Source organism: Opisthocomus hoazin, chromosome 9 (assembly GCF_030867145.1).
Source record: "Opisthocomus hoazin isolate bOpiHoa1 chromosome 9, bOpiHoa1.hap1, whole genome shotgun sequence".
NCBI lineage: Eukaryota > Metazoa > Chordata > Aves > Opisthocomiformes > Opisthocomidae > Opisthocomus > Opisthocomus hoazin.
The window spans coordinates 2091967-2117230 of record NC_134422.1 but is presented as its reverse complement, the minus strand read 5'-3'; the positions used below and the strand labels follow the sequence as shown (position 1 = coordinate 2117230).

At 52.1% G+C, this 25264-nt stretch overlaps 1 protein-coding gene across 4 annotated transcripts in view; it reads right to left on the bottom strand.

Moving 5' to 3' along the window:
• The window catches only part of CACNB4 (calcium voltage-gated channel auxiliary subunit beta 4), a 116386-nt gene extending 91480 nt beyond the window's left edge, over window positions 1-24906 (bottom strand). For all 4 annotated transcript variants that reach the window (XR_012764982.1, XR_012764981.1, XM_075429841.1 and 1 more), the window contains exons 1-2: window positions 24850-24906; window positions 24644-24727 (exon numbers count right to left, since the gene is read on the bottom strand). Coding sequence is in view for 2 of the 4 variants with exons in the window: in XM_075429841.1 (XP_075285956.1) it covers window positions 24644-24727; window positions 24850-24858 (93 nt within the window). In the remaining 2 variants the exon portion in view is untranslated. The remainder of the gene's footprint in view (window positions 1-24643; window positions 24728-24849) is intronic.
• Between the last annotated feature and the right edge of the window lie 358 nt (window positions 24907-25264).

Genomic DNA, 25264 nt, shown 5'->3' with positions numbered 1-25264 from the left:
TCAACAGGGCTCATGAATTCCCAACCAAATAACCTTTTATTGCAGGGACTAGTTGGTGCCCAAAGCAAGAAATAACTGAATGTGAGCCACCACATTAGTCTGAGCCTTCAAGGCCATGATATAAGCCAGGACAGTAAGGGCATGGATTTTTGTATTGCATTAGAAATCTATAAAGTCATCATGCAGAAGACCTCACAAGACCTTTTTGCAATGTCCATGGCCAAGCAAGCTTGGATTTAAGAAATAAAAATAAAAATTGAAAAAAACCCATGAAGAACACCCCACAACAAGAACAGCTGATCAGCAGATAGCTTCACATGGCAAATCCTGGGGGGAAAGCTGTGATTCAGACACCGCGATGCGCTCTCACCTCGGCTTCCAGGGTGCAAACACGGCAGGGAGCCCTCCCCGCACAAAGGCCAAGCGCAGTGTGGTGGGAGTCACCTCCTTGTCCCCATTACGGAGCACCAAGGGATGGGCCTGCAGTCTACTCGGAAAAGTATGCCTCTCGCGTGCTGTTTTGACCAGATTTCTCACCATTCTGTATTGCCAAAACAGCAGAAACAGGGTCGTTCGCATTAGCAAATCTGGCTGCCTTTACCAATTTTTTTTTTTTTTTTTACAGTTTAATCTGGAAGCAAAGCCAAAAACTTATAGTTTAAAAGAAAAAAAAAGAAAAATCTGTTTTTAATTTACATAACCCCAGAGCTCAGCAGTGCCGCCGTACAGTACAGCTCGCTGCCACGTTGCCCGGTGGGTATTTATACATCTCAGCACATCGGCGTCTCGCATCGCCGCGAGCTAAACAAACCAGGCAAAACAAGCGCCGCATTCCAGCCCCTTGCTTTTATGAGCTTCAGATGCAGAGGTTTAACGGCAGATTAGGTGTATATTTGTGGTCTGATAGCATGTAATTTTCTGCTTCTAAAAGTGTGTGCTGTAATTCCCATCCTTTACTCTCAGGACAAATATTTTTATGAAACTGTGTCAACCCAGCACAACGCACTCCGTGCAGACGCCGTAAGGCGGCAAAAAGAAATCAACAGGCACTTTTGAGTAAAATCCATCAAAACAAGACAATAGCTGGTTGTGGAGTAAATAGGAAAACCAAAGCCAGATGCCTGGATATGCATATGGAGGAGTACAAACCAGAAAATTATTCCTCAGTTCCCATTCATCCGTGGCTTAAACACTGCAGGGTTTTGCAAGAGAAGCCTTAGGAGGCTGAGAGCTTCAGGCAGCCGCCGATAAAGCTGCCAGCTGTTGAAATTCTGGTGCTAGCATTAGCTGGGCGAGTGGGCAGAGCGCTGGGCATCGCGTTAGGAGCGGGACACGGCCACGAACGAGCGGCGACAGACGCCGTGGGGACAGGCTGCGAGGAGCCCTTGGCGTGAAGACAAGGGGTTATATTTGCTTGGGACAGAGAGAGATGGACACAGGAGCGTGTGTCAGCGGAGTCCTGACTGTGGAACTGAAAAAGCAATTCTTATTGCATGCCCAAAGAACGCTAAGTAATCACCGAAAATGGGTTTTTTTAACACATCTCCCCTTTACAGGACACAGACACATTTCAGAGACAGCACAGCACCGATGTTTGTTTGTCTTTACACCTCTTAAAGTGACTTTACCCAACCAGCTGATATTTTGGTTTGGTTTGTTTTTAATCTGCGGGTTTGCCCAGTAAGTGTGAGTGCAGATGAGAGAACAAAACAAAGCAGAACAAAAAAAAAAACCCCAAACCAAACCACTAAACCTGTTTTGCTCCCATCAATGATGGTACCGTCTCTCCCAGTTCCCATTATCAATCTGTCTCGCGAAAAAGACCCTGATTATTTCCGATATAACATGAAACCTTGATAGATGAAGTTGTGACACACAGCCAGCCTTTACAGACCATTCTGCGTATGGAAGGTAAAATGCCACCCTGCTCACACACAGTTAACTACACGTATTAGTCATCTGTAGGCGTTTCTTGAGAGCTGCTAAAAAAGCACAAATCCTTGTCGTTAGGATCCCCGTTAGGTGTGCAGGGGAAGAAACCGAGTGAGAAGAGAGAGGCGGCGGCTGCGGTGCCAGCATCCGTAAGCTGTGAGAGCCAGCGCCCGGCAAAGGCCAAAGCGTTTCTCACGTGCAAACATGCACATGGCTGTACAGGGGCAGCTTTGGAGGCTGCAGGGCTCTTCGGTTTGTGGCTTTTTATTTGCTTTGGGGTTTTTGCAGTTCAGTTCACGCAGCCACAAAGTGCTGTGAATCCTGCCCAGAAATTAAGACTGACATCCCCCTTCTGTGGCTCAATGGTATGGGAAATATTTCGTTTAAGTGAATAAATGCTTTGTAGTTTTTGAATGTTCGCTTTGCCTTGTGCAGCCCGCAAGCTCAACACCTACAAATGTAAATCCAAAGGGAGAATTTGCATCTTTCTTAACTGGACTACAAAAATCCGAAATTCCTGGAAGCGGCACTCCGTGTAGCTCCAGCCGACTCCTCTCTCCTGAGATAACCTAGGCATCTTACCAGACATCCAGCACTGCAAATTATTCCCCAAAAATCAGCAGAAGCAGCTCTTTGGAAATTAATTATATCGGACTTGAGCTTGAGCCAAGCTCTTTGCTGAAGAACCTGAAAAGTACGAAGACCACACTGAACTGCTAAAAGCACATAAAGACTTCAGGGCTCCGAATTTGGTGCGCAGGGACGAAATCACTCGAGCAAGGCTTGAAGTAACCACCCCACCCGGTGGCTTTGGCCAGAACTGCAGGGTTTCAGCCCAACGAGGAGCACGCGACCGCGCCAAGACACCCGCGCCACTCTCCCGCCCGCCATCCTGGCGGAAAGGTGTTTTTATATTAATTCATCTGAGATCACAAAGAAATGGGAATTGTGCGTTTGATAAGCGATGAAACGCCTTTTAGTAAATGAAGAGGATCTTTACGTTCACCTGAACGCTGCCACGAGGACCGGAGCGCAGAAACCCCAGGCACCTGCCCAGCGCTGACTGGCACCGCTGCCCTTCGCAGCTATATTCACCTTTACCTCTCAAAAACGGCACTCACCAGACGAGCCGGGATGTGCCAGGTCCATCTTGCCTGAAATACTAAGCAGGAATTCTGTGAAAAGAGGGTTTTGAAATGTAGTAAGTGTAATAATGGATGACTCTCTATGTAGGTGAATAGATGGCTCAGAGCTGTAAAAATCCTGTCTAAAACACTGTTCCTGTTTTTCCCAGGACCAGGTACACCATTCCCATGGAACTCCATGATGTCTATCCTTACAAAATACCTCGATGGACCGCATTAGGGCCGAAGGACTCCAAAAAACACAAGACAGCATGAACACAAACTAAGTGCCGGCTGAGACCACCCTCAGCGATGGGACCCGCAGTGATCTGCTGTTGGCATCAGCCAGTCTGCCAACTGCTGGCGCCACACGTGATAAAAATCAGCAGCAACAACAACAAAAAAGCATTTCTGAAGCCCAAAACAGCACGCAGGGTGACAGTGCCGCACAGTATTGCCTGACGGAAGACAGTAACCAAGGGTATAAGGAGTGACATGGCCTGTTGGAAATGTCAACGACTTGTAAAGGGAAACTGGACTTGCAATCTTCCAAGCCCAGCTGCTGGATCAACTGGATGCCACCGGATTCGTGGTCAGATGGCAACAACTGTGCTGCCACCATCAAGAAACCCCAGCGGCAAATCCAGCGCCGAGATCCATGTGCTAAGGCACAGCCAGCAGCATCTGGTCCCGGGTGACGCAGAACCAGAGCCGGGAGAAGCAGCCGTTGCCGTCAGCGGGTGCAGAGCTGCGCTCCCGGCTCCAGAGCCGGGCTGGCCCCAGGACACTGGTGGTCCCAGTGCCAGCCGTGGCGGCAGCCCCAGCAGGGAGCAGCCAGACCCCTCGGGAGCCGCTGTCCAAGGAGCCCTGCTCCCCACATCGGGTGAAGAGAATCCCAGAATCCCAGCATGGCAGGGGTTGGCAGGGCCCTCTGTGGGTCCCCCAGCCCAACCCCCTGCCCAAGCAGGGTCACCCAGAGCAGGGGGCACAGCACCGCGTCCAGGCGGGGCTGGAATATCTCCAGAGAAGGAGACTCCACAGCCTCCCTGGGCAGCCTGGGCCAGGGCTCCGGCACCCTCAGAGGGAAGAAGTTCTTCCTCGGGTTCAGCTGGAGCTTCCTCTGCTTCAGTTTGTGCCCGTTGCCCCTTGTCCTGTCGCTGGGCACCACTGCAAAGAGTCTGGCCCCGTCCTCCTGACCGCCACCCTGCAGATATTTAGAGGCATTTCTAAGATCCCCTCTCAGCCTTCTCTTCTCCAGGCTGAACAAGCCCAGCTCCCTCAGCCTCTCCTCGTAGGAGAGATGCTCCAGTCCCCTCCTCATCCTCATAGCCCTCCGCTGGACTCTCTCCAGTAGCTCCTCATCTTTCTTGAACTGGGGAGCCCAGCACTGGACACAGCACTGCAGATGGGGCCTCACCAGGGCAGTGTAGAGGGGAAGGAGAACCTCCCTCGACCTGCTGCCCACACTCCTCTTGATGCACCCCAGGATCCCATTGGCCTTCTTGGCACCCAGGGCACGCTGCTGGCTCATGGTCACCCTGTCGTCCCCCAGCACTCCCCGTCCCTCTCCGCAGAGCTGCTCTCCAGCAGCTCAGCCCCAGCCTGTACTGGTGCCTGGGGTTGTTCCTCCCCAGGTGCAGGACCCTGCCCTTGCCCTTGTTGAACCTCATCAGGTTCCTCTCTGCCCAACTCTCCAGCCTGTCCAGGTCTCGCTGAATGGCAGCACAGCCTGCCGGGGTATCCACCACTCCTCCCAGTTTGGTGTCATCTGCAAACTTGCTGAGGGTACATTCTAACTCTTCATCCAGGTCGTTGATGAAGAAGTTAAACAAGACTGGGCCCAGTCCTGACCCCTGAGGGACACCACTAGTCACCGGCCTCCAACCAGACTCAGCGCCGCTGATGACAACCCGCTGAGTTCTGCCATTCAGCCAGTTCTCAATCCACCTCACCGACCACTCATCCAGCCCACACTTCCTCAGCTTCCCTAGGAGGATGTCATGGGAGACTGTGTCGAAAGCCTTGCTGAAGTCGAGGCAGACAACATCCACGGCTCCCCCATCCACGCCATCTCGCTGCACGGCTTCGCCCTCCAGACGGTCACGAATTTCCAATGATGTTTTGAAATTATTTATTTTTTTCCTTTGCACAGCGTTTTGTTTCCATAGGAATAATGCAAGTTCGTTCAACCCTAAGAAGTTGCTTTTTAGGTACAAAAAATAACAATTTTCCTCCTACAGAACAGTAACACGTAGGTGAACGCAGCAGAACTGATTACTGGGCTTGGCCCCAACGTGGATACCAGAGAGTCAGCAACCATCTGTACAGAGCGTTTTCTTTTGCGATTGCATTAAAAGATATTGTAGCAAGTAAGAATTCTAATAATAGAACTGAATGAGAAAAAAATATGGCTTGAAACTGCTGCGTACGGTATTTTCATCCATCTCTAAAAGCCATATTTAGCTGAACTCCAAAAACCCCACAGAATTAATGCCGTGAGTTAATACAATGCATTCTAAATGCTCATTAGCAGTCAGATTAGCATACCCAGGGCCTGAACTCCAGCATTCGAACACAGGACAAAGGCTCCGCTGCGTGCAGAACCCCGTGAGCGGCCGTGCCCTGCTCGCCTTTGCTGTGCAGACCCAGCGCGGCCCCAGCCAGGAGCAGACTCCAAACCCGGATCCACATGAGAACACGGTGCGAACAGAACCACGTGAGGAGCGGGGAACACCCACACCTGAAACTTCCCGCACCGTGGGCTGGAGACCCGCAGCCCGGGGAGGACGGGGAGCAGGGGCCGCAGCTGGAGGCGAAGCCACTGCGAAACCCAGAGAAACCCACGCAGAACTGCGGGCTCCAAGGAACTGGCCCACTTAGGTTCAAGAGCAATTCAAACACGTACTGAGAACAGAAATTTAAACGCATTGCAAAAGCAAGTTCACGTGTAGCTTTAATAATAGTAAAAGCATTAATGGTGACATTGGGGTGCAACGGAGCCCTCAGGCAGGAAGGATACAACTATTTAATAACAACAGCTGTCCTGCATCTAGAGATAAGCCAGATGATGTTTTCCCATCACACAGTAATAAATTCTTTTTTTCTTCTATGAATAACTAGCAAAGGAGTGAAACAACATTTACTACTTTTTAGCTAATCAGGAAAGAATTTTCACCCAAAGATATTCGGAAAATTGGCTAAAGAGCTTTCTGAATTGTTAAAGGTTGACTGGGTTTATTTTCTTTTAGGAACTTTCTAAGGAAAGTAAGGTGGAGTTGTGTAAATACATAAACAGGGATAATTTCCAAAACGTATTAGGGGAATCCTGAAGAACTGAAGAGAATTAGCAAAATAATGGAAATAACTATAATTTTACTGGAAGTAAAACAGACTCTGAATGATTTTCATCAAACAGCATGTAAAAACAGATTGATAAAACCTTCCTTCACGTAAGCAAATATTTGATTGAGATCTGCCTGACAGTTTAGTAAAAGGGCTGCTCTATCCAGGAATCCCAGCATGGTCGGGGTTGGCAGGGCCCTCTGGGGGTCCCCCAGCCCAGCCCCTGCCCAAGCAGGGTCACCCAGAGCAGGGGGCACAGCACCGCGGCCAGGCGGGGCTGGAATATCTCCAGAGAAGGAGACTCCACAGCCTCCCTGGGCAGCCTGGGCCAGGCCTCCATCACCCAAATCAATCAATGGAGTCTGATATTAAAGAGACTAGAAAATGGTTAATTGACAGATCTCAGGAATGTTGCTGCTGAAAGCTACTGAAACGCTTATGAGGAGCGATGCTGCAGCCGCGGGACGGTGCTAGCCAGGGCATGTTCACCTCCCCCCAACCCACGGAGCCCTCCCCTCCCCAGGCGTCGAGCCGTTGCCTTGCCTTTCACCGAGCACACACAGAATCACAGAATCACAGAATAGTAGGGGTTGGAAGGGACCTCTGTGGGTCATCTAGTCCAACCCTCCTGCCGAAGCAGGGTCACCTACAGCAGGCTGCACAGGACCTTGTCCAGGCGGGTCAAGGTCAGAACAGACCTCCCCATCACTTCACTTTTTTAGCACCCTCTTCACTAACGATGGCCATACATCCTCTCTGTGTACTAAACGCAGATTGTGACAAAAATACTTCACGGTTCACCACATGTAAGCTTCCATAAAATTGCTTAACGTGAGTGTCAAGCCCAGGGGGAACGCAGTTTCGAAGTCTATGTTTTCACATGAGCATGTGAAAGGTCTATATGCCCTCAAGAAGCAATATTTGCCTAAGTAAGACTGGAGATAAACTCTAAAACACAGCAGCACTGCCTGGAGGGATTTGGAGAGCAATAGGCTGAATAGTCCTTGGGGGCCTCCACACAGCCAAAACAACAAAAAAAAAAACCCCAAGGAGCATCAAGCGGCCTGGCAGGAGCTTGCCTAGGGCATCGCTGCGGTCACCCCCGGGTGTGCCACCTTCAGTCAGCCACGCTGCGAGGAGGATGCCAAAAATTCAGAGGAATCCAGAAAAGCACTACAGAAGTAACAAAAGCGGTGAATACGTGCCCCAAAAAGAGTGGTATGAAATCAGTTTACTTAGTTTATCAAGAAATTCTTACACAAGGAAGAAAAGCCACCTTAGCCCAGACCAAAGATCTGCCTGTCCCAGTCCCCTGCCTGTACTGGTACCAGTGCCCTTCCAGGGAGAGCGCAGGCAGCAAGCAAGAACACCGCCGTCTGCTCCGAGCGCCCGGGATGCGGCTCCATCCCAGAGCCAGCAATTGTAGCCAAGCTCTTGCCAGCCTGTGACAAGATTTCTCTCCTGCTGGTTTGTCCACTCCCTTTTTGATTTGATCTACTTTGGGTTTTTTACTTTTGCACCCGCAGCACCCTGTGGCGAGGAGTTCCCCGCCTGAGAGACAGCGCTGAACAACTCCAGAAGGTAATTATTCTCACCACCTAGTAAAACGGTGCAGTACCCCTCCACACGGAGCCCTTAAAAGTCAAGTTGCAACACCTAGCGCTCTGTTTTTGTCACACAGCTCATCAATGGAAGAGCTGGTCAGCTTAGCACGACCTAGAAGACCAGACTATATGAAAACCACTTTTTCTCAGCACATCACTTTTGAAATATGAACAGCCAGCTGAGGTCACACCTCCTTCCCCCAGGCCAATCATATTTCATTCTTCTGTTGGGAACCAAATTCGTGTTGGTGCCATTCACAGAATCCCAGCATGGTCGGGGTTGGCAGGGCCCTCTGTGGGTCCCCCACCCAACCCCTGCCCAAGCAGGGTCACCCAGAGCAGGCTGCACAGCACCGCGGCCAGGCGGGGCTGGAATATCTCCAGAGAAGGAGACTCCACAGCCTCCCTGGGCAGCCTGGGCCAGGGCTCCGGCACCCTCAGAGGGAAGAAGTTCTTCCTCGGGTTCAGCTGGAACTTCCCAGGCTTCAGTTTGTGCCCATTGCCCCTTGTCCTGTCACTGGGCACCACTGGGAAGAGTCTGGCCCCGTCCTCCTGACCCCCACCCTGCAGATATTTAGAGGCATTTCTAAGGTCCCCTCTCAGCCTTCTCTTCTCCAGGCTGAACAAGCCCAGCTCCCTCAGCCTCTCCTCGTAGGAGAGATGCTCCAGTCCCCTCCTCATCCTCGTAGCCCTCCGCTGGACTCTCTCCAGTAGCTCCTCATCTTTCAAACACAGATGGGCAGGGGCAGCAAACTTCGGTTTTACTGACAACAGCATACGGGGGGGGGGGTACCTGCTTGTGTTATTAGCTCATGCAGTCCTGCTCACTTTGCACATGGAAGACTCTCACCGATTTCAGCAGGAGCAGGACAGAGGCAAGAGAGATTTGGCCCCAGATATGCAATCACTGTTTGCTTAGACACATCAAAGCAAGAGAAATAATTGTGCTCAGAAAAAGTACATAAAACAGGGGAAAAAACAGAAAAATCCTCATGAAAGCACACATGAGATAAACTATATATAGCCTAGGCAGGCTCCTAACATATGACAATAAAATATACCAACTATCTCGCTTTAGCGTCTTGAAAGTCCTTCTTCCACACCCATGACAAAACCACAACGGTCCTCCATGGCTGCCCCCTCCTTCCGCACTCCGAAAGCCTGTGCTCCCTTGCATCTCCTCCGCTCGAGCCGCAGCCGCCTGCCGGCCCCGCTCCCAGGCTGGCCCACGCCGGTCCACCCACGCCTTCATTATCATGGAAATCACACTTCTCTTCGACTTGTTCAACACTCTGTATCCTTGCAGCAAGCTGATTTTAGGTCCAAAGCTGTTCCATCTCCTCATGTTCCAAACAACCATTCTTCACCTTCCAAATCCTCAACGCGCTCTTCTTCTCGAAGCCCTTCCAAAATCGCGTCTTGCTGGTGGGTGCTCTTACCACTGCCGTGTCGGAGAGCGAGCTCTGGCTTTGCCACTGCTCCTGAGGTGAAGGAGAAGTTCAGACCACAGCCAGCTACTGCTGGTGGCTAAGTACCTAGGGCTATATGCAGCCTTCCTCTAACCATCCCCAAGCTTCACTAGCTTATGGCCAAATAAATATTATATTTATATACTATGCCAAGCAAATGTTGTATGGTGGACAGCATCACACTTTGCTTCCTTCACGAACTGTTTGCAACTCTCTTCATTTCTGCGCTCAGGTTCAAAGGTTTCGTGTTGCCCATGACCGAGCCTTGAAGGCTACAGCTCCGAAGACATCTACAGCCAGGGTCTGCAGGGAGACGACTGCGGATGACAGCAGGCTGCATCTCCGTTAGCACACATCTATTCACTTATCTCCTTACTACAGCAGCCGAGGGATCTCTTTCAGAGATCTCCAAAGCATAAGATGTAAACTCTCACGTGGGAGGGCTCTGGGAGGAGTAGTAAATTTAGGAGCCCCTTTTCAAAACAAGGTCTTTAAAGAACAGGTCTGTTGTAAGGAAAATAAAGAAACATCCGGAACTACACGTTCAGCAAAAGTTTACAGATGATCTAAAAATAAAGGTGGGGCAAAAGGGAGACATTTGAGTCAATGTATGTACTGTAGAAATTTAGGGCATGATTCATTAGCCAAAAAAATCTGAACACCCTCTGCAGCTATTTTCAAGGAGGTACATGCATAATTTATGTGGAACAAGAGTGGGCTGCAATTCCCCCCACACTGCTTCTGCATAAATTACACCGGCTTGTAATTCATCACACTTCTGTTTCTCCTGCATGTAAGCGGTAACCTCTCATTTAGCAATCACAGAAAGCAGAGTCATCTGCAGAAAGGACGGTGAAGTATTTACAGGTGAAGGAATTGCAAGTTTGACACGTAGATGCGATCCAGAGAACCAGGAAAGAGCTGCTTTCTGAGAGAGGCTGGCTGCGCGACGGCTTCTCAGCTGTTTCCTTTTCAATGACCACACTGAACAACAGAACGCAGCAGCTTTCTAAATCACCAGCGCTAAGCTCAGAGAGGACCCAAAGCACAAGATTATGCAGAAAGTTTAAGACACCAGGAGATTTGTCATGGAGGGATGCGAGCCACTCAATTACTTGTTAATGGTCTGAAGCAGGAAAGTCCTTAAGTGCATTCAATGAATAAATAAAACACCTTTGCTTTGAAGAAGTATAAAACCCACACGAAACTGATACACAGGATACAAGCGCCGTTACTGGCAATCACCCCGTTGACCGAACAGAGTGCAAACTGCCCTGCGTTGCCCCCGAGTCCATCAGCCCTTCCTCTAAGCAGAGATGGGGAGAAGAGAAGACGAACCGTGCTCCAGTTGTTCAACGAGATGCTAGGCAATGGAGAAGCGCTACCAAGAAATCCGTAGCTTGCGCCAAGATCTGTGCTGGGGACATCGGTGACACATTTGTGCCACCTCATCTGACGAGAGGAGAGCGCATCAGAGATGAATGGAAGGAGAAACAGATGAGGGTGAGGGAGGAACACTGCCGAGCAGGGACACACCGTGTCCGTGCCACTCTTCGTACCCTTCTTCGGAAGACAAAAATCAGCCTACGTAACAGTTCTTTCAGCGTTTACCATGAGACGCAAGTTCTTCAGAAAAATCATAGGAAGGAGGGCCTGGACATTCAGTCAAACAGATGGGTGTGCTCTGCTCAGCAATGCTTACATCATTTTTTTTTTTAAATGTACTTTTGGGCTCTGGAAATCGTCTGTTTGACAGCAAATGCTGTCTACCTCCTGACTGCTGAATATGGCTAAGAATAAAGCAGTCTCTTCTATTCAGTCTCCTCTCCTCGAGGTTGGAGTTTGGGGGCTCAACATTAAGATTGGTAATTCATGCCTTTGCTTAAACAAAAAAAAAAAGAAGAAAAATAGAACTGCAAAAAGGGTAACACGAAGAGCAACGGTTGTCTTTCCGCCTTTCATCTTCTTCTGCACCTTACCATTCTGCCATGCAGCCTACGGCAAGTCACGCAGCTCACCCTGGCTCCCTCAAGCCAGGACCACGCCAGGACAGTACATAGCTGGAACAGGCCAGGACTCTAGGGTCATTGCAACAATTTTGTAAGAGTTATTCCATCTTCTTTTTGTTTCATAACATCTCTTCCTGTGGCAAATAACCATCATCTTCTTGGCTGAGTGGTGACCTCCCTTCCAGAGCTGAAGTCCATATGGAATAATTCATGTGAATCCTCAACGCCGGAACAGCAGCAGCACCTCATCCTCTGGGGTGTCACTCCCCGAGAAAATACTTCTGTTAATTTTACCTTGAACAAGCCACGTGCGACAAGGCAAAGAGCCTGAAGGAAAACCAAACGACCATCTTCATCTGAGAAGAAAGGAGACTTCTGCTCAAAGCAACACCTGGCACGGCGAGCCGACACGGAACCACGGCCAAGAGGGAGAGACCCCAAAGGAGCACGAGGCATTTTCGTCATCCCAGGAGAGCCCCATGGGGAATCTCAATGAGTGCCTGAGAAGGCAGGCACGCGATAAAGGCACATACTGTTGGGAGAGGGCTGGTTTTGGTAGGCTTTTGGGCCAAGGAAACGTTGCTTTATGAAGGTTTAGTCCCTGAGCATACTTCTCATTTCCACTGAGAAAACAGGATCACATGTGCTGAAGTCAAGACTGCCAGGAAAAATCTCAGTGCCTTGCAGAAGCCTCACAAACTACATCCCAGGGCTGGAAAAACGCCTCGGAAAAAAGAGCACGGCGGAGGCTGGACACTAAGAGTGCCCTTAAGACGGTCATCACGTGGCAGGGAGGCAGCAGGTGACTCGGGCCTTCCTGCGGTCTCCTGGTTGCCAGTACGGCTACCAACCCTCTCCCTAACTCCCCAGGGAGAAAGAAATAGAAAAGGAACCAAAAAAGAAAGAATAGAGAAAGAAAGGGGAGGGAAAAATAAAGCCATTGAAGATGACAGTTGTACAAGAGCCACCCATTCTGGCACGCTGCTACCAACATTTTTAGTTCATCTACTCCTTGTTCTGCAAACCAGCTAGAGACATATTCTGCCCCTTCTTTCTTAGCCTCTCCTTTTTTCCCTTTTTTCCCCCCTTTTCTACTTCCTCTCGCCTTTTTCTCTGCCCTCCGTTTTTGTTGGGTTTGGGGGGGAGTGGGGGGGTGTCTTTTTTTTTTTTTTAGCTCTTTATCTCTTCACGTCCCTTGGCTAATTTGACAGCTGCCATCCTGCATGCCGGGCAGCTCTCATTAGCCGGGGAGAGAGTGCCACAACGTGCCGAGTCCACTGCCAGTTTTCAGAGAGGAATACAAGACGCGACATACAGAACGTGAGATAACGAGAATAACAATGTTCCCAGGGAAAAATCAAATAAAAAAACCCCATGTACTGTCCTTAGTCAGATTTAAATAGTTACTTACGTAAAAATTTGTGATTTTCCCTCTTCCTACTCTTTTCGTCTTGCACAAAACCAGGTAACGAGGCAGCTGCTGAAATTCGGCGCGGAGGAACGGGAGGCATGTGGGGTGAAAAAGGAGGCAGACAGGCCAGGGCCAGTGACCAGAGGGAGTTTTTGGAAGAGGACGAGAATGCCACCAGCGGAATTGGGAGAGGGGAGAAGAAACAGGCCCACGAGCTGCAGGAGGCAAGGCAGGAGCACGGCGAGTGAACACCACGGAAGGACAGCAACCCAGCGACGGGAGGTGAAACAAGGGCAGAAGAGGGCTATTAGTTAAAAAAGGGTGATGTGGCAGGAAGGAAAGCGTCGTGCAAAGGTCTGTTGTAGCACACGGCGATGCCCATTTACCCCTACCTCCAGAATGTCACTTCCAAACCTGCTCCATCCTCCCTTCATCTCAGGAACACCCTTCCCACGCACCACTCAACCCACGCTCTAACTGCACCCTGGCTCTCCCACCTCCTCGTCTTTCACCTTCCCGATGCCTTTTGAACCCCATCTCCCTCTCCATTTCTCTGTGTCTCCACCCTGACCTTTTTCTCTAAGGAAGCAGGTTGTGTTTGGCAGCCCTGGATTCCCTCTCCTCTCATCACAGTCTGCAGAAACATGAAGATAAGCTTCATGGCTGCTGCCACCCAGCACCACCACCACCAGCTCTCCCGTCTAACACCCCCAGGTCGCGCATCGCGTACGTCCATGGCAGCTCACGTGATCGCCCCGTGGGACGGATGCTTGCTTCCCACGATCCCAACAGATGGGGAGAGGGAAAGAGAGGCAAAGATGCTTCTAATGGCTGAGGATGATCAAGAACAGAACAGGAGCAGAATATGTATGTCCTAATTGCCACCAGGCAATCTGTGAAGGCTAACGACTGGCTGGATGTTTAATATCTCTGGGGACATTAACCCCAAGTGGTCGTTAAGCCCTAAGAAATGCCTGGTGCTGAGGGCATTTTTATCATTCTAAGAGGAGTAAAAGAGAGGGAAAAAAACCCATCAGCTTATGAACCGTCTCCTAATGGGAAAATCAGTTTCAATTGCTAAGAAGACATCACCCAAGGAACAAATGCCGCCCATCAGATCAGGCCAACCAGTCTACAGTAAGACCTGAATCTGGACTAGGTTCTTTTCAGTCCTCCACATCTTCTGTATTTGAGCAGAAACCATCCCTTTTGCGGCGCAGTGTCTACTCCTGGCTGGCCACGGGGAAGCTGCCACTGGAGGGGCTCAGGAGTATCTGACATACACACTGGGGGAGGCAGGGGAAAGGGATCTCCACTTCCGAGCACAACCACTTCACTTCTGCACTGTATTTCTAGACATGTCCTCCACTTCTAAGCACGATCACAAAAATGGCTGTAACCCACAGAGATGCTTTAGCTGAACTTGCAGCCAGCCTAATTTTAGCAGAATTTTATTTCAGCTAATTCCTAATACAAAATTTCCCCTGATGAACTTCCAGATACACAGTGCTTTTGGCATAAAAGGCTCCAGAAACACTTCATAAAAACTGGAGTAGAACATTGACGTATGACGTGTGTTGTCCAAGACAAGGTACCACTGAACCCACAAGGTAGGAAGTGACGAATACTTCTCACCACAAGAATCTGGGCAAGCAAAATCCAAATCAAAGATATAATCTGGTTGGCAAATCATAAAGTAATCTACTTTTCAGAGAGAGACACGTAACCCTGTAGTTATCGAGGCTTACTGAAGTCACAAGTGAGGAGCTTAACCTGGGTTTTCCTCCATAACAAGCTGGATGGGGTTCTCCTGTTTAAACTCAGGTGCCTAAGGTCGTTTCAGATCACCCAGCAAACTCCACGGGGCTGCAGCAGGGCGATGGTCTTCCACACGTGCCCAGACCCCACCCGCCACAGCATGCCATCCTCAGATGCCCTCGGCCGGGAGAGCCCGGGATGTCCAACGTGGGACCAGACACGGAAGCCGAGGCAAGCACCCTGTCGTGTCCCGCTGCTCGGCTTCCCAGGACCGCGCCAGAAGTGCCACCTCCTCTCTGAGCGTGCAGATGGGCGCCCTTACAAGTCTCTCCTGCCCACGGCGATTCAGGGATAAGCTCATTTTAAGCCCCGACGATCACCGCAGGGGGAGCGTTTCAGAAGGACGCGTTTCTTCCAGATCCGATGGGAATTTGATTACAGAGCTGCCTACGTGCAGCTCGCTGCCTCTTCTGGCTCCCGGGGAATAAACCACTAAAAATCTTTCTACAGGTGAACTGTGCAATATTCATGCAATATCACTGGGTAGAAGCTACCGGATTATCCCAAGGAAAGGAATATCTTGCTTTTCAAAGAAACAAGCATTTTCAAAAGGTGTTTTCAAAATTCTAACCTGTAGTATTTTACTGCATTACCTGAATTGGGACATCACATTTTGCAAGGGATATCAAAAGGCTTTAAATGTATTAATCTAAAGAAATATTGAGATATAGGGACAGTTCCTGCTGTTTGTACCTATAAATGGAAGAGTAATATATAATATAAGCTGGGGAAAAGAGCTGCTACTTAAGCACTGAAACCATCAGTCCGGAGAATGACCTCCATAAAAATACAAATGGTAGCAGAGACAGAATACAGGTGAAACCAAAGGAAGATTACAGCTAAGATATTGCTTTTCCTCGCAATAAAAGATGCCATAACCCAGACCCGAGCAACACAAAGCCATCACAACCCAGTATTCACAGGGACTCTTACTTAAGGACATTAGATCTCTTCTGTAGAAGAAAAAAAGGTTTTCCCAAAGACCGTGGTGCTCATCGTAGGAAGTGTCAAGGAAACCGAGTGCAAAGAGGGTTTGGTATTAAGAGGGAATGCGACCGGAGTGTGACTGCTAAGATGTGTTTTTACCCTGGTCCCTCAAAGCATTCAACACGCTACAGCCCAGATCCCACAAAACCCCCGTGCAAGCTGCTCCGCGAAAACCAGAAGCCCCAGAGACTGGTGTGGGCCCACCCATCGCAGGTGACTTGCAGGGGCAGGGAATCGGGGCGGGAAGGGGTCTCCGTCCTCCCTCCCCATGTTTTAAGAAAGCTTCCCGTTTTGGTGAGAGGGACAGGGGAAGGCACGCGGGTCCCGTCTATCACCCAGCCCGCTCTGCCCCGACGCGCCGGGGGCAGCTGGAAGCCTCCTCACAAGCAGCCACAAGTGAATACACCAGACAGGAGAGACGCGTTGTTACAAAGACTCTCGGAATATATTTTTGATGCCTTTTCTCAATTGTCCGACTACCTGACATCGATTACCAGCATCGCTTTCTGATTGTTTTTACTGCGTTTGACTGTTAGCCAAAACCTGTGTTGAGCAGGAGATCTTTTTAACGTTGCAAGGGACTGAAGAAGTTCCCGTCTAAATTCCTTTTGGCTAGAGCTCTGCTGTATGGTTGTTTAAAGCAGAATTTTGAAGATTATACACGGCAGGCTTTCCCAAATAACCCTGAAACCAGTGGGAAGGAGCTGAGAAGCTATTTTTCTGACTCCGCAGGCCACCCAAGACCTAAGGACTTTTGGAAAAAGCTATTTCTGTCTCTACCGTATTCTTTTCAAAGCGGCAGAACATATTTTAGCAAATACAGGTTTGGAGTCCCATGTAATCATCCCTGCTTCGTCTCCGTTCAGCGCAGACAATCGCACCGGGAATATCTGGGGATATTCAAGACCCGCCTGGACAAGGTCCTGTGCAGCCTGCTGTAGGTGACCCTGCTTCGGCAGGGGGGTTGGACTAGATGACCCACAGAGGTCCCTTCCAACCCCTACTATTCTGTGATTCTGTGATTCTGTGATTCTGAGATGGCGTTTGAGGCGAGCCCGCGGTGTCCATAGAAACGGCGCGGCAGCAGAGGCAGGCACAGCCTGCGGCCCCAGCTCCCGAGAGCCGCGCGGCTCCGGCCTCTGCCCTCGCGCCGCCATCCCACAGCTGGAGCGTGGCACGCGCTGCAGCAAACATAGCGGGAGGAGAAATAAAAAATAAATTATCGGTGAGGCTGTCGGAAGGCGGCGGGCGATGGGAGGCGGGAACGGAGCTGCCCAGGGCGCGCGAGCCCTGCATTGAATACGGGGTTTGTCGAGTCCCGCAGCGCTTCGGCCTCCGGGCTCCGCGCCACAGGAAGGGGGACAGCGGGAGCACCTTGCATGGATGCTGCTGTACGCCGTGCCTGTTCGTAAAGACTTCTTTTTTAATGGGTTCTGATTAAATATTATGTGTTTGGTAGTATGCTAGTGTTCTAACTGTTACTGTAATCATGTAAATATTTCACTGTAATAACCTCGCATGAGTAAAGACAATTAATCTTATAGGTCACACTAGAAAAATACACTTAAACAAACACCCACAGTATGTACAAAGAGACAGACAACTCCCAAATATGAGAAATTTTGGATGAGAAATAGCCGAATCCTATTTTTTATTCATACCTACGCTGCTTATGCTATTAATATCTGACTTCTCTTTTGTGACTTTAGGCTATTTTAAAAACGAAACCTTGTTACCATGGAGACAATAAGCCGGTCAGCACATCTGCTGAAGAAGAGGACATAAAATTTTTAAAGTGAGACTTCCAAAGGCTGAGACTTCTCTGAACCCGCGCCAACGCCTCCATCAAATACGCATAAGGGAGCCGGCTACCCTCGTCAGCTGTCACCTGCCACATTTCTGACAATCTTACTAGCTGTCACGGCGCTCCAGGACCCACCAGCAGAGGCTGTGGCACTGCGAGCTCTGGCACGCCGAGCAGATGAATCATGTTCCACTTCCACGTGCGTGCCCGGAGCGGTGAGGACAACGGCTGATCACCGACGTACCCCAGGGAACCCGCCTGAAAGGTTGGTGGATGGCTCCAAACAACACCAACAGACAGAGAGACAACTGGGGGATTTGTTTTCTTCTAAAGAATGCAATCGTGATCATTATTTGCTTGCAAACAGGCACGCAAGAAAAGATCTTTCTCCTTTCCTAACAGAACGCTAAGTGGGAACATAATTGGAGATTCAATTAGTACATTAAGAAACATTCAATTAAGCTTCCCGGTGACACAGAGATGCACAGCTACACTCGCTTTCCAGATGAAGAAACGAAACTCGCAGAAGTCTGCAACAGGACAAGGGGCAACGGGCACAAACTGAAGCAGAGGAAGCTCCAGCTGAACCCGAGGAAGAACTTCTTCCCTCTGAGGGTGCCGGAGCCCTGGCCCAGGCTGCCCAGGGAGGCTGTGGAGTCTCCTTCTCTGGAGATATTCCAGACCCACCTGGACAAGGTCCTGTGCAGCCTGCTCTGGGTGACCCTGCTTGGGCAGGGGGTTGGCTGGGTGACCCACAGAGGGCCCTGCCAACCCCGACCATGCTGGGATTCTGTGATTCTGCTGGCTTCTTCACGGTCAGACGAAGTGATGGCAGAATGAAGGAGAAAAGCCCATCTTCCTACTTTTTGTTTTATAACAAAAAAACACATTTAAGTTTCCTTCTGCTGTTATTTCCACCGTGTGAAACTTGTCCCCCACCCACCCCCTCCCAAACGTGCACAGAGAAACCCAGCGATGGCAGGATTTTGGGGCGTCTGGGATCACAGAATCACAGCACGGTTGGGGTTGGCAGGGCCCTCTGTGGGTCACCCAGCCCAACCCCCTGCCCAAGCAGGGTCACCCAGAGCAGGCTGCACAGCACCGCGGCCAGGCGGGGCTGGAATATCTCCAGAGAAGGAGACTCCACAGCCACCCTGGGCAGCCTGGGCCAGGGCTCCGGCACCCTCAGAGGGAAGAAGTTCTTCCTCGGGTTCAGACAGAACATTCATTCGAAGCAATGACATCAGGAAGGACAGGGCGGCCTTCAGGCAGGCCGATGAGGCAGATGTGCCCATGTACGTGTGACAGCCACGTGCCATCAGCCCTTACCAACATGCAAGCCAAGAATGGCAGACACACTCCAAGCCCATCACCCTCTCCAGCCGTATCAGAAGACAATTCTGGAAAAGCTATTGGCTGCGCATCCCTGGTCTCTGACTTAATCCGCACAAGCAGCATCCCGTGGGAAGTTATGGAGAGGAGAGATGTCATCCAGAAGCCATCTAACCTTTGGGCTCACCAGCGCTGAAGCTGCTCGGATGTAGCACCCTCCATCACGGGCAGCAGTAGCAAAGCGTGGTTCTGTCTGACAGCCTTCATAATTTCGGTGTTTCTCCTAATTGCAGTTATCATTATGCGCCTCACCCAGGGCCACGACAGACCTCCTCCTCCAAACCTCGCTGGACCCATCGGTCGAGTGGTCTCTCTCCAGCTGGCAGGAGACACCTCCACGCAAGCTCTCCCACCCACTGCAGGCAAATCCAGCTGTGGTGGCTCAGATGGTCCCAGTGCCGGGCTGCACCACTCCGGACCATCCACGGGCTCCTGTGGGGACCCGGGTCCAGCCCCTACACAGCACGCAGCCTACAAGGACACAGGGGATGGCCTCATCTCTGTCCTCCAGAAGCAGGCTGTCCTCAGAAATCACCTCTCTGGTTTGGAAATGAAATTCAGGCCACAAGGACATGGTTGGAAGACACTGACGTCTCCCGAAGTTCATAGGGCCTATTGTAAACTTGCTCCGTGGTGTCCACGGCTGCAGACCTGCCTCAAAGTCAAATGGCTGTTGAGGTACTACAGCGAGATGCTCCACGGACACTTATTTCAGTTCAGGCATGCCTTGCTTTGCCTTCTCGTAGATCTACGTATTTAGGTTAAATCAAAGTAAACTGGCCTCAAGCACGGTTTAACTTCAAAGATGCAACTGTTGTATTGGTTAGCTACACGGATTTAAGAAGAAAAGCGAGTTAAAACAATGTCACTCTGCCATGCAGATGAGGCTTCTGTTCTTTGGAAAGGGGCTGAATCTTTTATTCACCTGTCAAATGCTTTAACAGTTTCTGAACACTGTATGGAGAAAAATAACAATCCAGTCCTGTGTCTCAGGAATAATCATATTCTGTGGCAGTAAGTTACAGTTTAGAAATTAATGACTCATCGTAGAATTGAGCTCATCCTGGTAAATCACTGAAATTCTAATCTGCTCCTTTGCAAGGATACATATTTTATCAATCTAACCAGTACTTGATTTTGAGAAATGCCCAGTTCATCGCACACACCTAGGTTGGAATGGACAAGACCGCTCAGCAGCATCCACCTCCTGCATACCAGAAACCCTGTACTACAGAAACCCAAAATCTCAAGAGCATCAAATGAGGTCTCGTTTCCTTCTGGGGAAAACGATTTTAAGACAAAAAAAAAGCAGAACTGAAGGAAGAAATCAAATGCACATTAGAAAGTTTGTCACGGAAGGGTCACTGAAGGTGCCTACGCCCAGCGCTGACGAGCAAGGACCAAACGTTGCTTCCCCCTAATTCAGATCATTATTTCCAGGGCAGTCAGCAGAAAAAACCCACTACAGAACTCAAGCCTGCACTCCAGGCCACGCGGGTGTTGGAGAAGTCGGTGTACACAGGTAGGCTAACATCTTTGGCCAGAGCTGATGAGCAACCTTGCCTGCTTTGCCCCTGCGAAGGCACGCCGGAGCTGGGACCTGGGCGGCCGCGTGTCCCGTGTGCCAAGGGAAAGGGTTTCGGACCTCAGAAATGACCACCAAAACTCAGACACCGTTCAGGCTCCCCAGATCTGATCACAGAATCACAGACTCACAGAATGGTCGGGGTTGGAAGGGACCTCTGTGGGTCATCTAGTCCAACCCTCCTGCTGAAGCAGGGTCACCTACAGCTATTTCTTCTACATCTACAGCTATTTCTTCTACATCTACAGCTATTTCTTCTTGAGTGAAGAAGAGGAGATCTGAACGTAGATGCCAACGCCCAGCCTGGCTCCACCGCTCGGTCCTGCAGGACGGACACCGCAGTCCCACCTCCACACACACCAAATACCCACCTGAAAACAAGGCAACAAAACTCTTGAGAGGTTTGTACTTTTTTCTGGTCAGACCGTTATTAACTTTTTTTAAAGTTGTTACAGCTTGAGAGCTGGTCAAATTAGAGAAAATGATGGTTTCCTTTTCCTCTCAGTGTTACACAGGAAAAATGAGATTTAAAAGGGGGAAGCACAAGCACTGCCAGAGATGCCACACTTGGTGTAACTGTGGCTTAAAAGAAAATCGACCTTAACTTCAACCATGTCTAAATATAAGCAGCAGAAAACTTCCAGAAATAACCTGCATGTCTAAATATAATTTCACGTAAAGCTCAATGTGCTTGGACTGAACAGGTACACTCGGTGGCTTCACCTGAAGTCTCCAGCTGGAAAGGATTTCCACCAGTTACTATCAGCATTTCAAGCAGATTTTATTACAAGGCCTGGCTGATGCCACAGAGCAGGTAACTCCGTGTTTGGCTCCAGGGTGTCAGCTACGGTAACGTTACACGGCGAGGCACGCCAGCACGCGAGCAGGTTAAGCGTCAGCCCCGTCGGCGACCCAGCCGCGAGCCCACCGCCCGACTGCGGCGCTGGTCACACCTTCGGCAGCAGAGCTGCTCGACACCTCCTCGACGCAGACCACTCGCGAAAGCTGATGGCGCAAGGTCGCCTTTGAACGAGGAAGGGCGCGCTGGAGGGAGACCCAGAGCGAGGAGACGTTCCACCGCACCCGCGCTAAGGGCTGCGGTTCGGCCAACAAAAAGGAAAACGCGTAAATATTTCAGGCACCCCCGGCCAGAGCAGGCAGGGGAGATGCCTGGCCGAGCTGAGGAGGAGGAGGAGGAGGAGGAGGAGGAGGAGGAGGAAAGGAGACTCAACCTCCACATGCATGACAGATTTCCACGAGGACCAGCACACGCATCTGTAGCCACAGCCCTGGCCCCGCTCCCTCTCCCGGGGCCACCCGCAGCGGAGCGGCCACCGTGTTCTTTCGACAAGCAGCGATGCTCTCACGCAAGCTTTGGGTGACCGCTGCGGCTGTTCTTCACAGGTCACTTCGCCTTTCTCAGTGACATAAGCTCTATTAAAAACCACAAGCAATTAAACTGATGCTACCAGAAGTCAAAGCAGAAAAATAAAAAAAAAGTTGCATTTACTCACAAGTCACACCCTGTCAAAATAAGTGGTGGAAATGTAAAATCTTCCAGAAAAAAAAACCCCCAACAAATTAGTATCACAGCATTTTTCAAAATTATAAGCATATGCTTTCAGCTGACCTACTTGCTGCCTTCTAATTGACTTCTCTCCCTTAAGGGGGTTCTTAAATATCATCGAGCGGCACCTGCCACGCAAGAGGAACAATTTTGTACACCCGTTCCTTGCTCAAATACCGCGCTCAACAGCTTCAGCGCCAGGCTCCCTCGCAGCGGAGCCCACCCAGCAGCATGGGAGCCACCCAGACACGGGCCAGCCCACGCGCTGGAGCACGTCTCCTGTTGCCCACCGGCGCCGGGCGTGCTGGGGCTGGTGGCTCTGCCCCAGCTGGCACGCGTGGCGCGGGCAAAAACGCAAACGCAAAAGCTCGTCCAAACGTTGCTCCCTTACTAAAGCAGGTTGACCGACGGATTGAAACCAAAAATTAAATGCAACGCGGTGAAAAGTCAAGAGAAGAGTTCAAATCCGGGGGAGCGGTGCCTCTCCCGACACCAAAGAGAACCAGTGGTAAAATTTCCATCGGTGTTTTGGACTTGGAGAAGAAGCCGGCGCACAATTCTATGAGATCTACAGAAGAGTTAAACTCTTTTGGGACATTTATCGCAAGCCTTACTGACAGAATATCTATTTTTCAGAAGTTATACCTACAACCACCACAATCTTACCTGAAGCTATACTAGGAGTTTGGTTTTTTTCCTCTTCTCCTTCTACAGCCTGATTGCTGCTAGGGAAAGCGTCCCAGCGGGAGGAGAGGACAGCAACACCAGGCAGCCAGGACTGCTCTGCGGAGCCAAAATCCCCCGCTCTCCGAGGAAAATTAACCCCAAAGGCGGAGAAAAGTCTCCTTCCAGTGCTGAGGGAGCGGCAGAAACGCCGCTGCGCGAAGGGAACATTGACCTGAGGGGCTGAATCACCCCCCGGCGAGGAACACGACGCGAAGCGAGATCTTCACCCCAGCACGGCTGCAGCCTGGCCCCGCCGCGCTCTGCCCCGGCGAGGGGGAGGCAATCCCGGAGCTGGTCTGATCGCTCAGCTCCCACAGCTCCAACCAAATCTTCCCACCCATCTCCCGGCAAGAGCTACCGCGCTCGCCCGGTTCCGAGCTCTCGAGGCAGTCACCTCGGGAAGCGACAGCGACCCGCCCGGGCCCTCCTCGTTTGGGACACGCGAGGGATCAGTCCTGTGATTCAGTTCCTTTCGCTGTATTCTACACGGAGCTGAAATTCTGACGCTGTGGTAGCTTCACCCGACGCAGAATCGCCCTCTGCCAGGGCAACGCAGACAGACGCCGGTGCGGGACTCACAGCTCTGCAGCCTTGAGCGAAGCCAGGACATCCCACCACCCGATCTTCCTACAATTATTTGGCAGCGCTCCCCAAATGTGTCACATAACATAAAGGAAACCCTCGTGGTGGCGGGGGGGGGGGTCAGAAGCACCAAGTCTCCCCATCTTCCCCCCCAAAAGACAACAGACAGAGTGTGGGTGGCGGGGGGGGGTCAGAAGCGCCAAGTCTCCCCATCTTCCCCCCCAAAAAACAACAGACAGAGTGCCGTCACCGACCCTCCCTACATTGCAAGCCCTCAGTTTCCACGCGAGCACGGAGCCCACCGGTTGCAAGGCCACCTCCGACAAGCCGAAAGATTCTCCAGGACGTCTCCGAGGAGGGCCCGTGGCCGCCCGCGACGTCTCCTCAGCCACGCAAGCTACCTTGACACGGCTTCAGCCTTGTCTCACCGCCGGTTCGCAGGGCTGCGATCCCACTAAGCGTCGGGTTCTCGCTGCGACGCTCGCACCCCGCTCTGCGGCTGCTGGGAGCGGGGACGGCCAGCCCGACAGCGCCTGGTTCTGCTCCGGGTTGGAGACACCACAAGGTAAAGGGAAACTTCCCCTTCGCTGACGGACTGACCCGATGGCTTCCACGCTCCGCACAGGACACGCTTCTGCGCGTCCCCGAACTCATCAAGGACCCGGTTCCACCTTCCTCACGCTTGTGAAATCTCTGCTGAAGTCATGGGGAGCCTGGGAGGGGGCGAGACACGGGTCCGGGCTCCCAGAAACCTGCCACCTCCGTGACCTCCGAAGCAAATTAGCGACCTTTACCCCAAGAAATGTCTTTCGAGGAGGGAAAGCGCTGCTCCAGGGCGGCTCGGGACGCTCGCCTTCCCCTCCCCGCGGGCAGGCGGGAGGCTGGGGAGGGGGAAGCGAAGGGTACGGAGGAGCTGGGGGTTCCGCCGCGCCGGGGAAGCGGGGCTGCCGCCGCGTCCTCAGCGCCGACGAGCCCGCAGCTGAGGTGCCGGCGCTCTCGACACCTTCGCGATCGGTTTTTTTTCCCTTTTTTCCCCTCAGAAATCCTCGGGTGAGGGAGATCCCTCACGGGCAGAGCATTTCTCGCCCTCGGCCGCGCCGGGAGCCGGCGGGACGCCGGCCCGGGACCCGACGGCGAACCCTGAGGTTCTCTCCTCAGCCTGAACCGCGACCTCGGCCGTGCTGCCAGGCCCCCCGCAGCTCCCCGACCCCCGCCCGCACCCCACCGGCACCGACACCCGCGGAGCGCGGCGGGTCGGGGAGGCAGACCCGGCCCCGCCGCCCTCCCTCACCTGCCGCAGGATGAAGCTGGTGGAGGTGGTGCTGCCGTCCGAGCGCTTCAGCCGGCTCCGCCGGGTCGCCGTCCCCCTCGTCACCTGCCCCGCGGGAGGCCCAGACATCAGGGTCGCGCCGCCGCCACCGCGCCCGCCCGGCCCGGCCCTCCCCGCTCCCTCCCGGCCCGTCCCGCCGCCGCGTCCCCCCCCCGGGGCGCACCCACCGCGGCCATGGCGGCTCCCGCGGCCCTCAGAGCCGCCGGCGGGGCGCGGCCGCGCTGCTGCGCGCGGCGGAGGGCGGGCCCCGGGCGGGGCGGGGCGGGGCCGGGCCACGCGCGGGCCCCGCCCCGCCGGCGAGCCGCGGGAAGCGCGCCGGTAAACCCAGTACCGACCAGCGCCCCTCGGCAGCTGCCAGCTGGGGGCTGCGGGGCCCGGAGGGGAAGCACCGGGGCCGGGAGCTAACGAGGAGATCGGGGGCTGCCGCGGAAGCAGGACCTGGCTCCACCTGGCCGCAGCCACACGCACGTTACACCTCCCGCCGGCATTAACACCGGGAGGAACGGGCGCGTCTGAACTGGTCGCACTGGAAAGCTCTGCGCGCACCCCCCACCCCCCTCGCAGACCCAAACCGCCGATTTT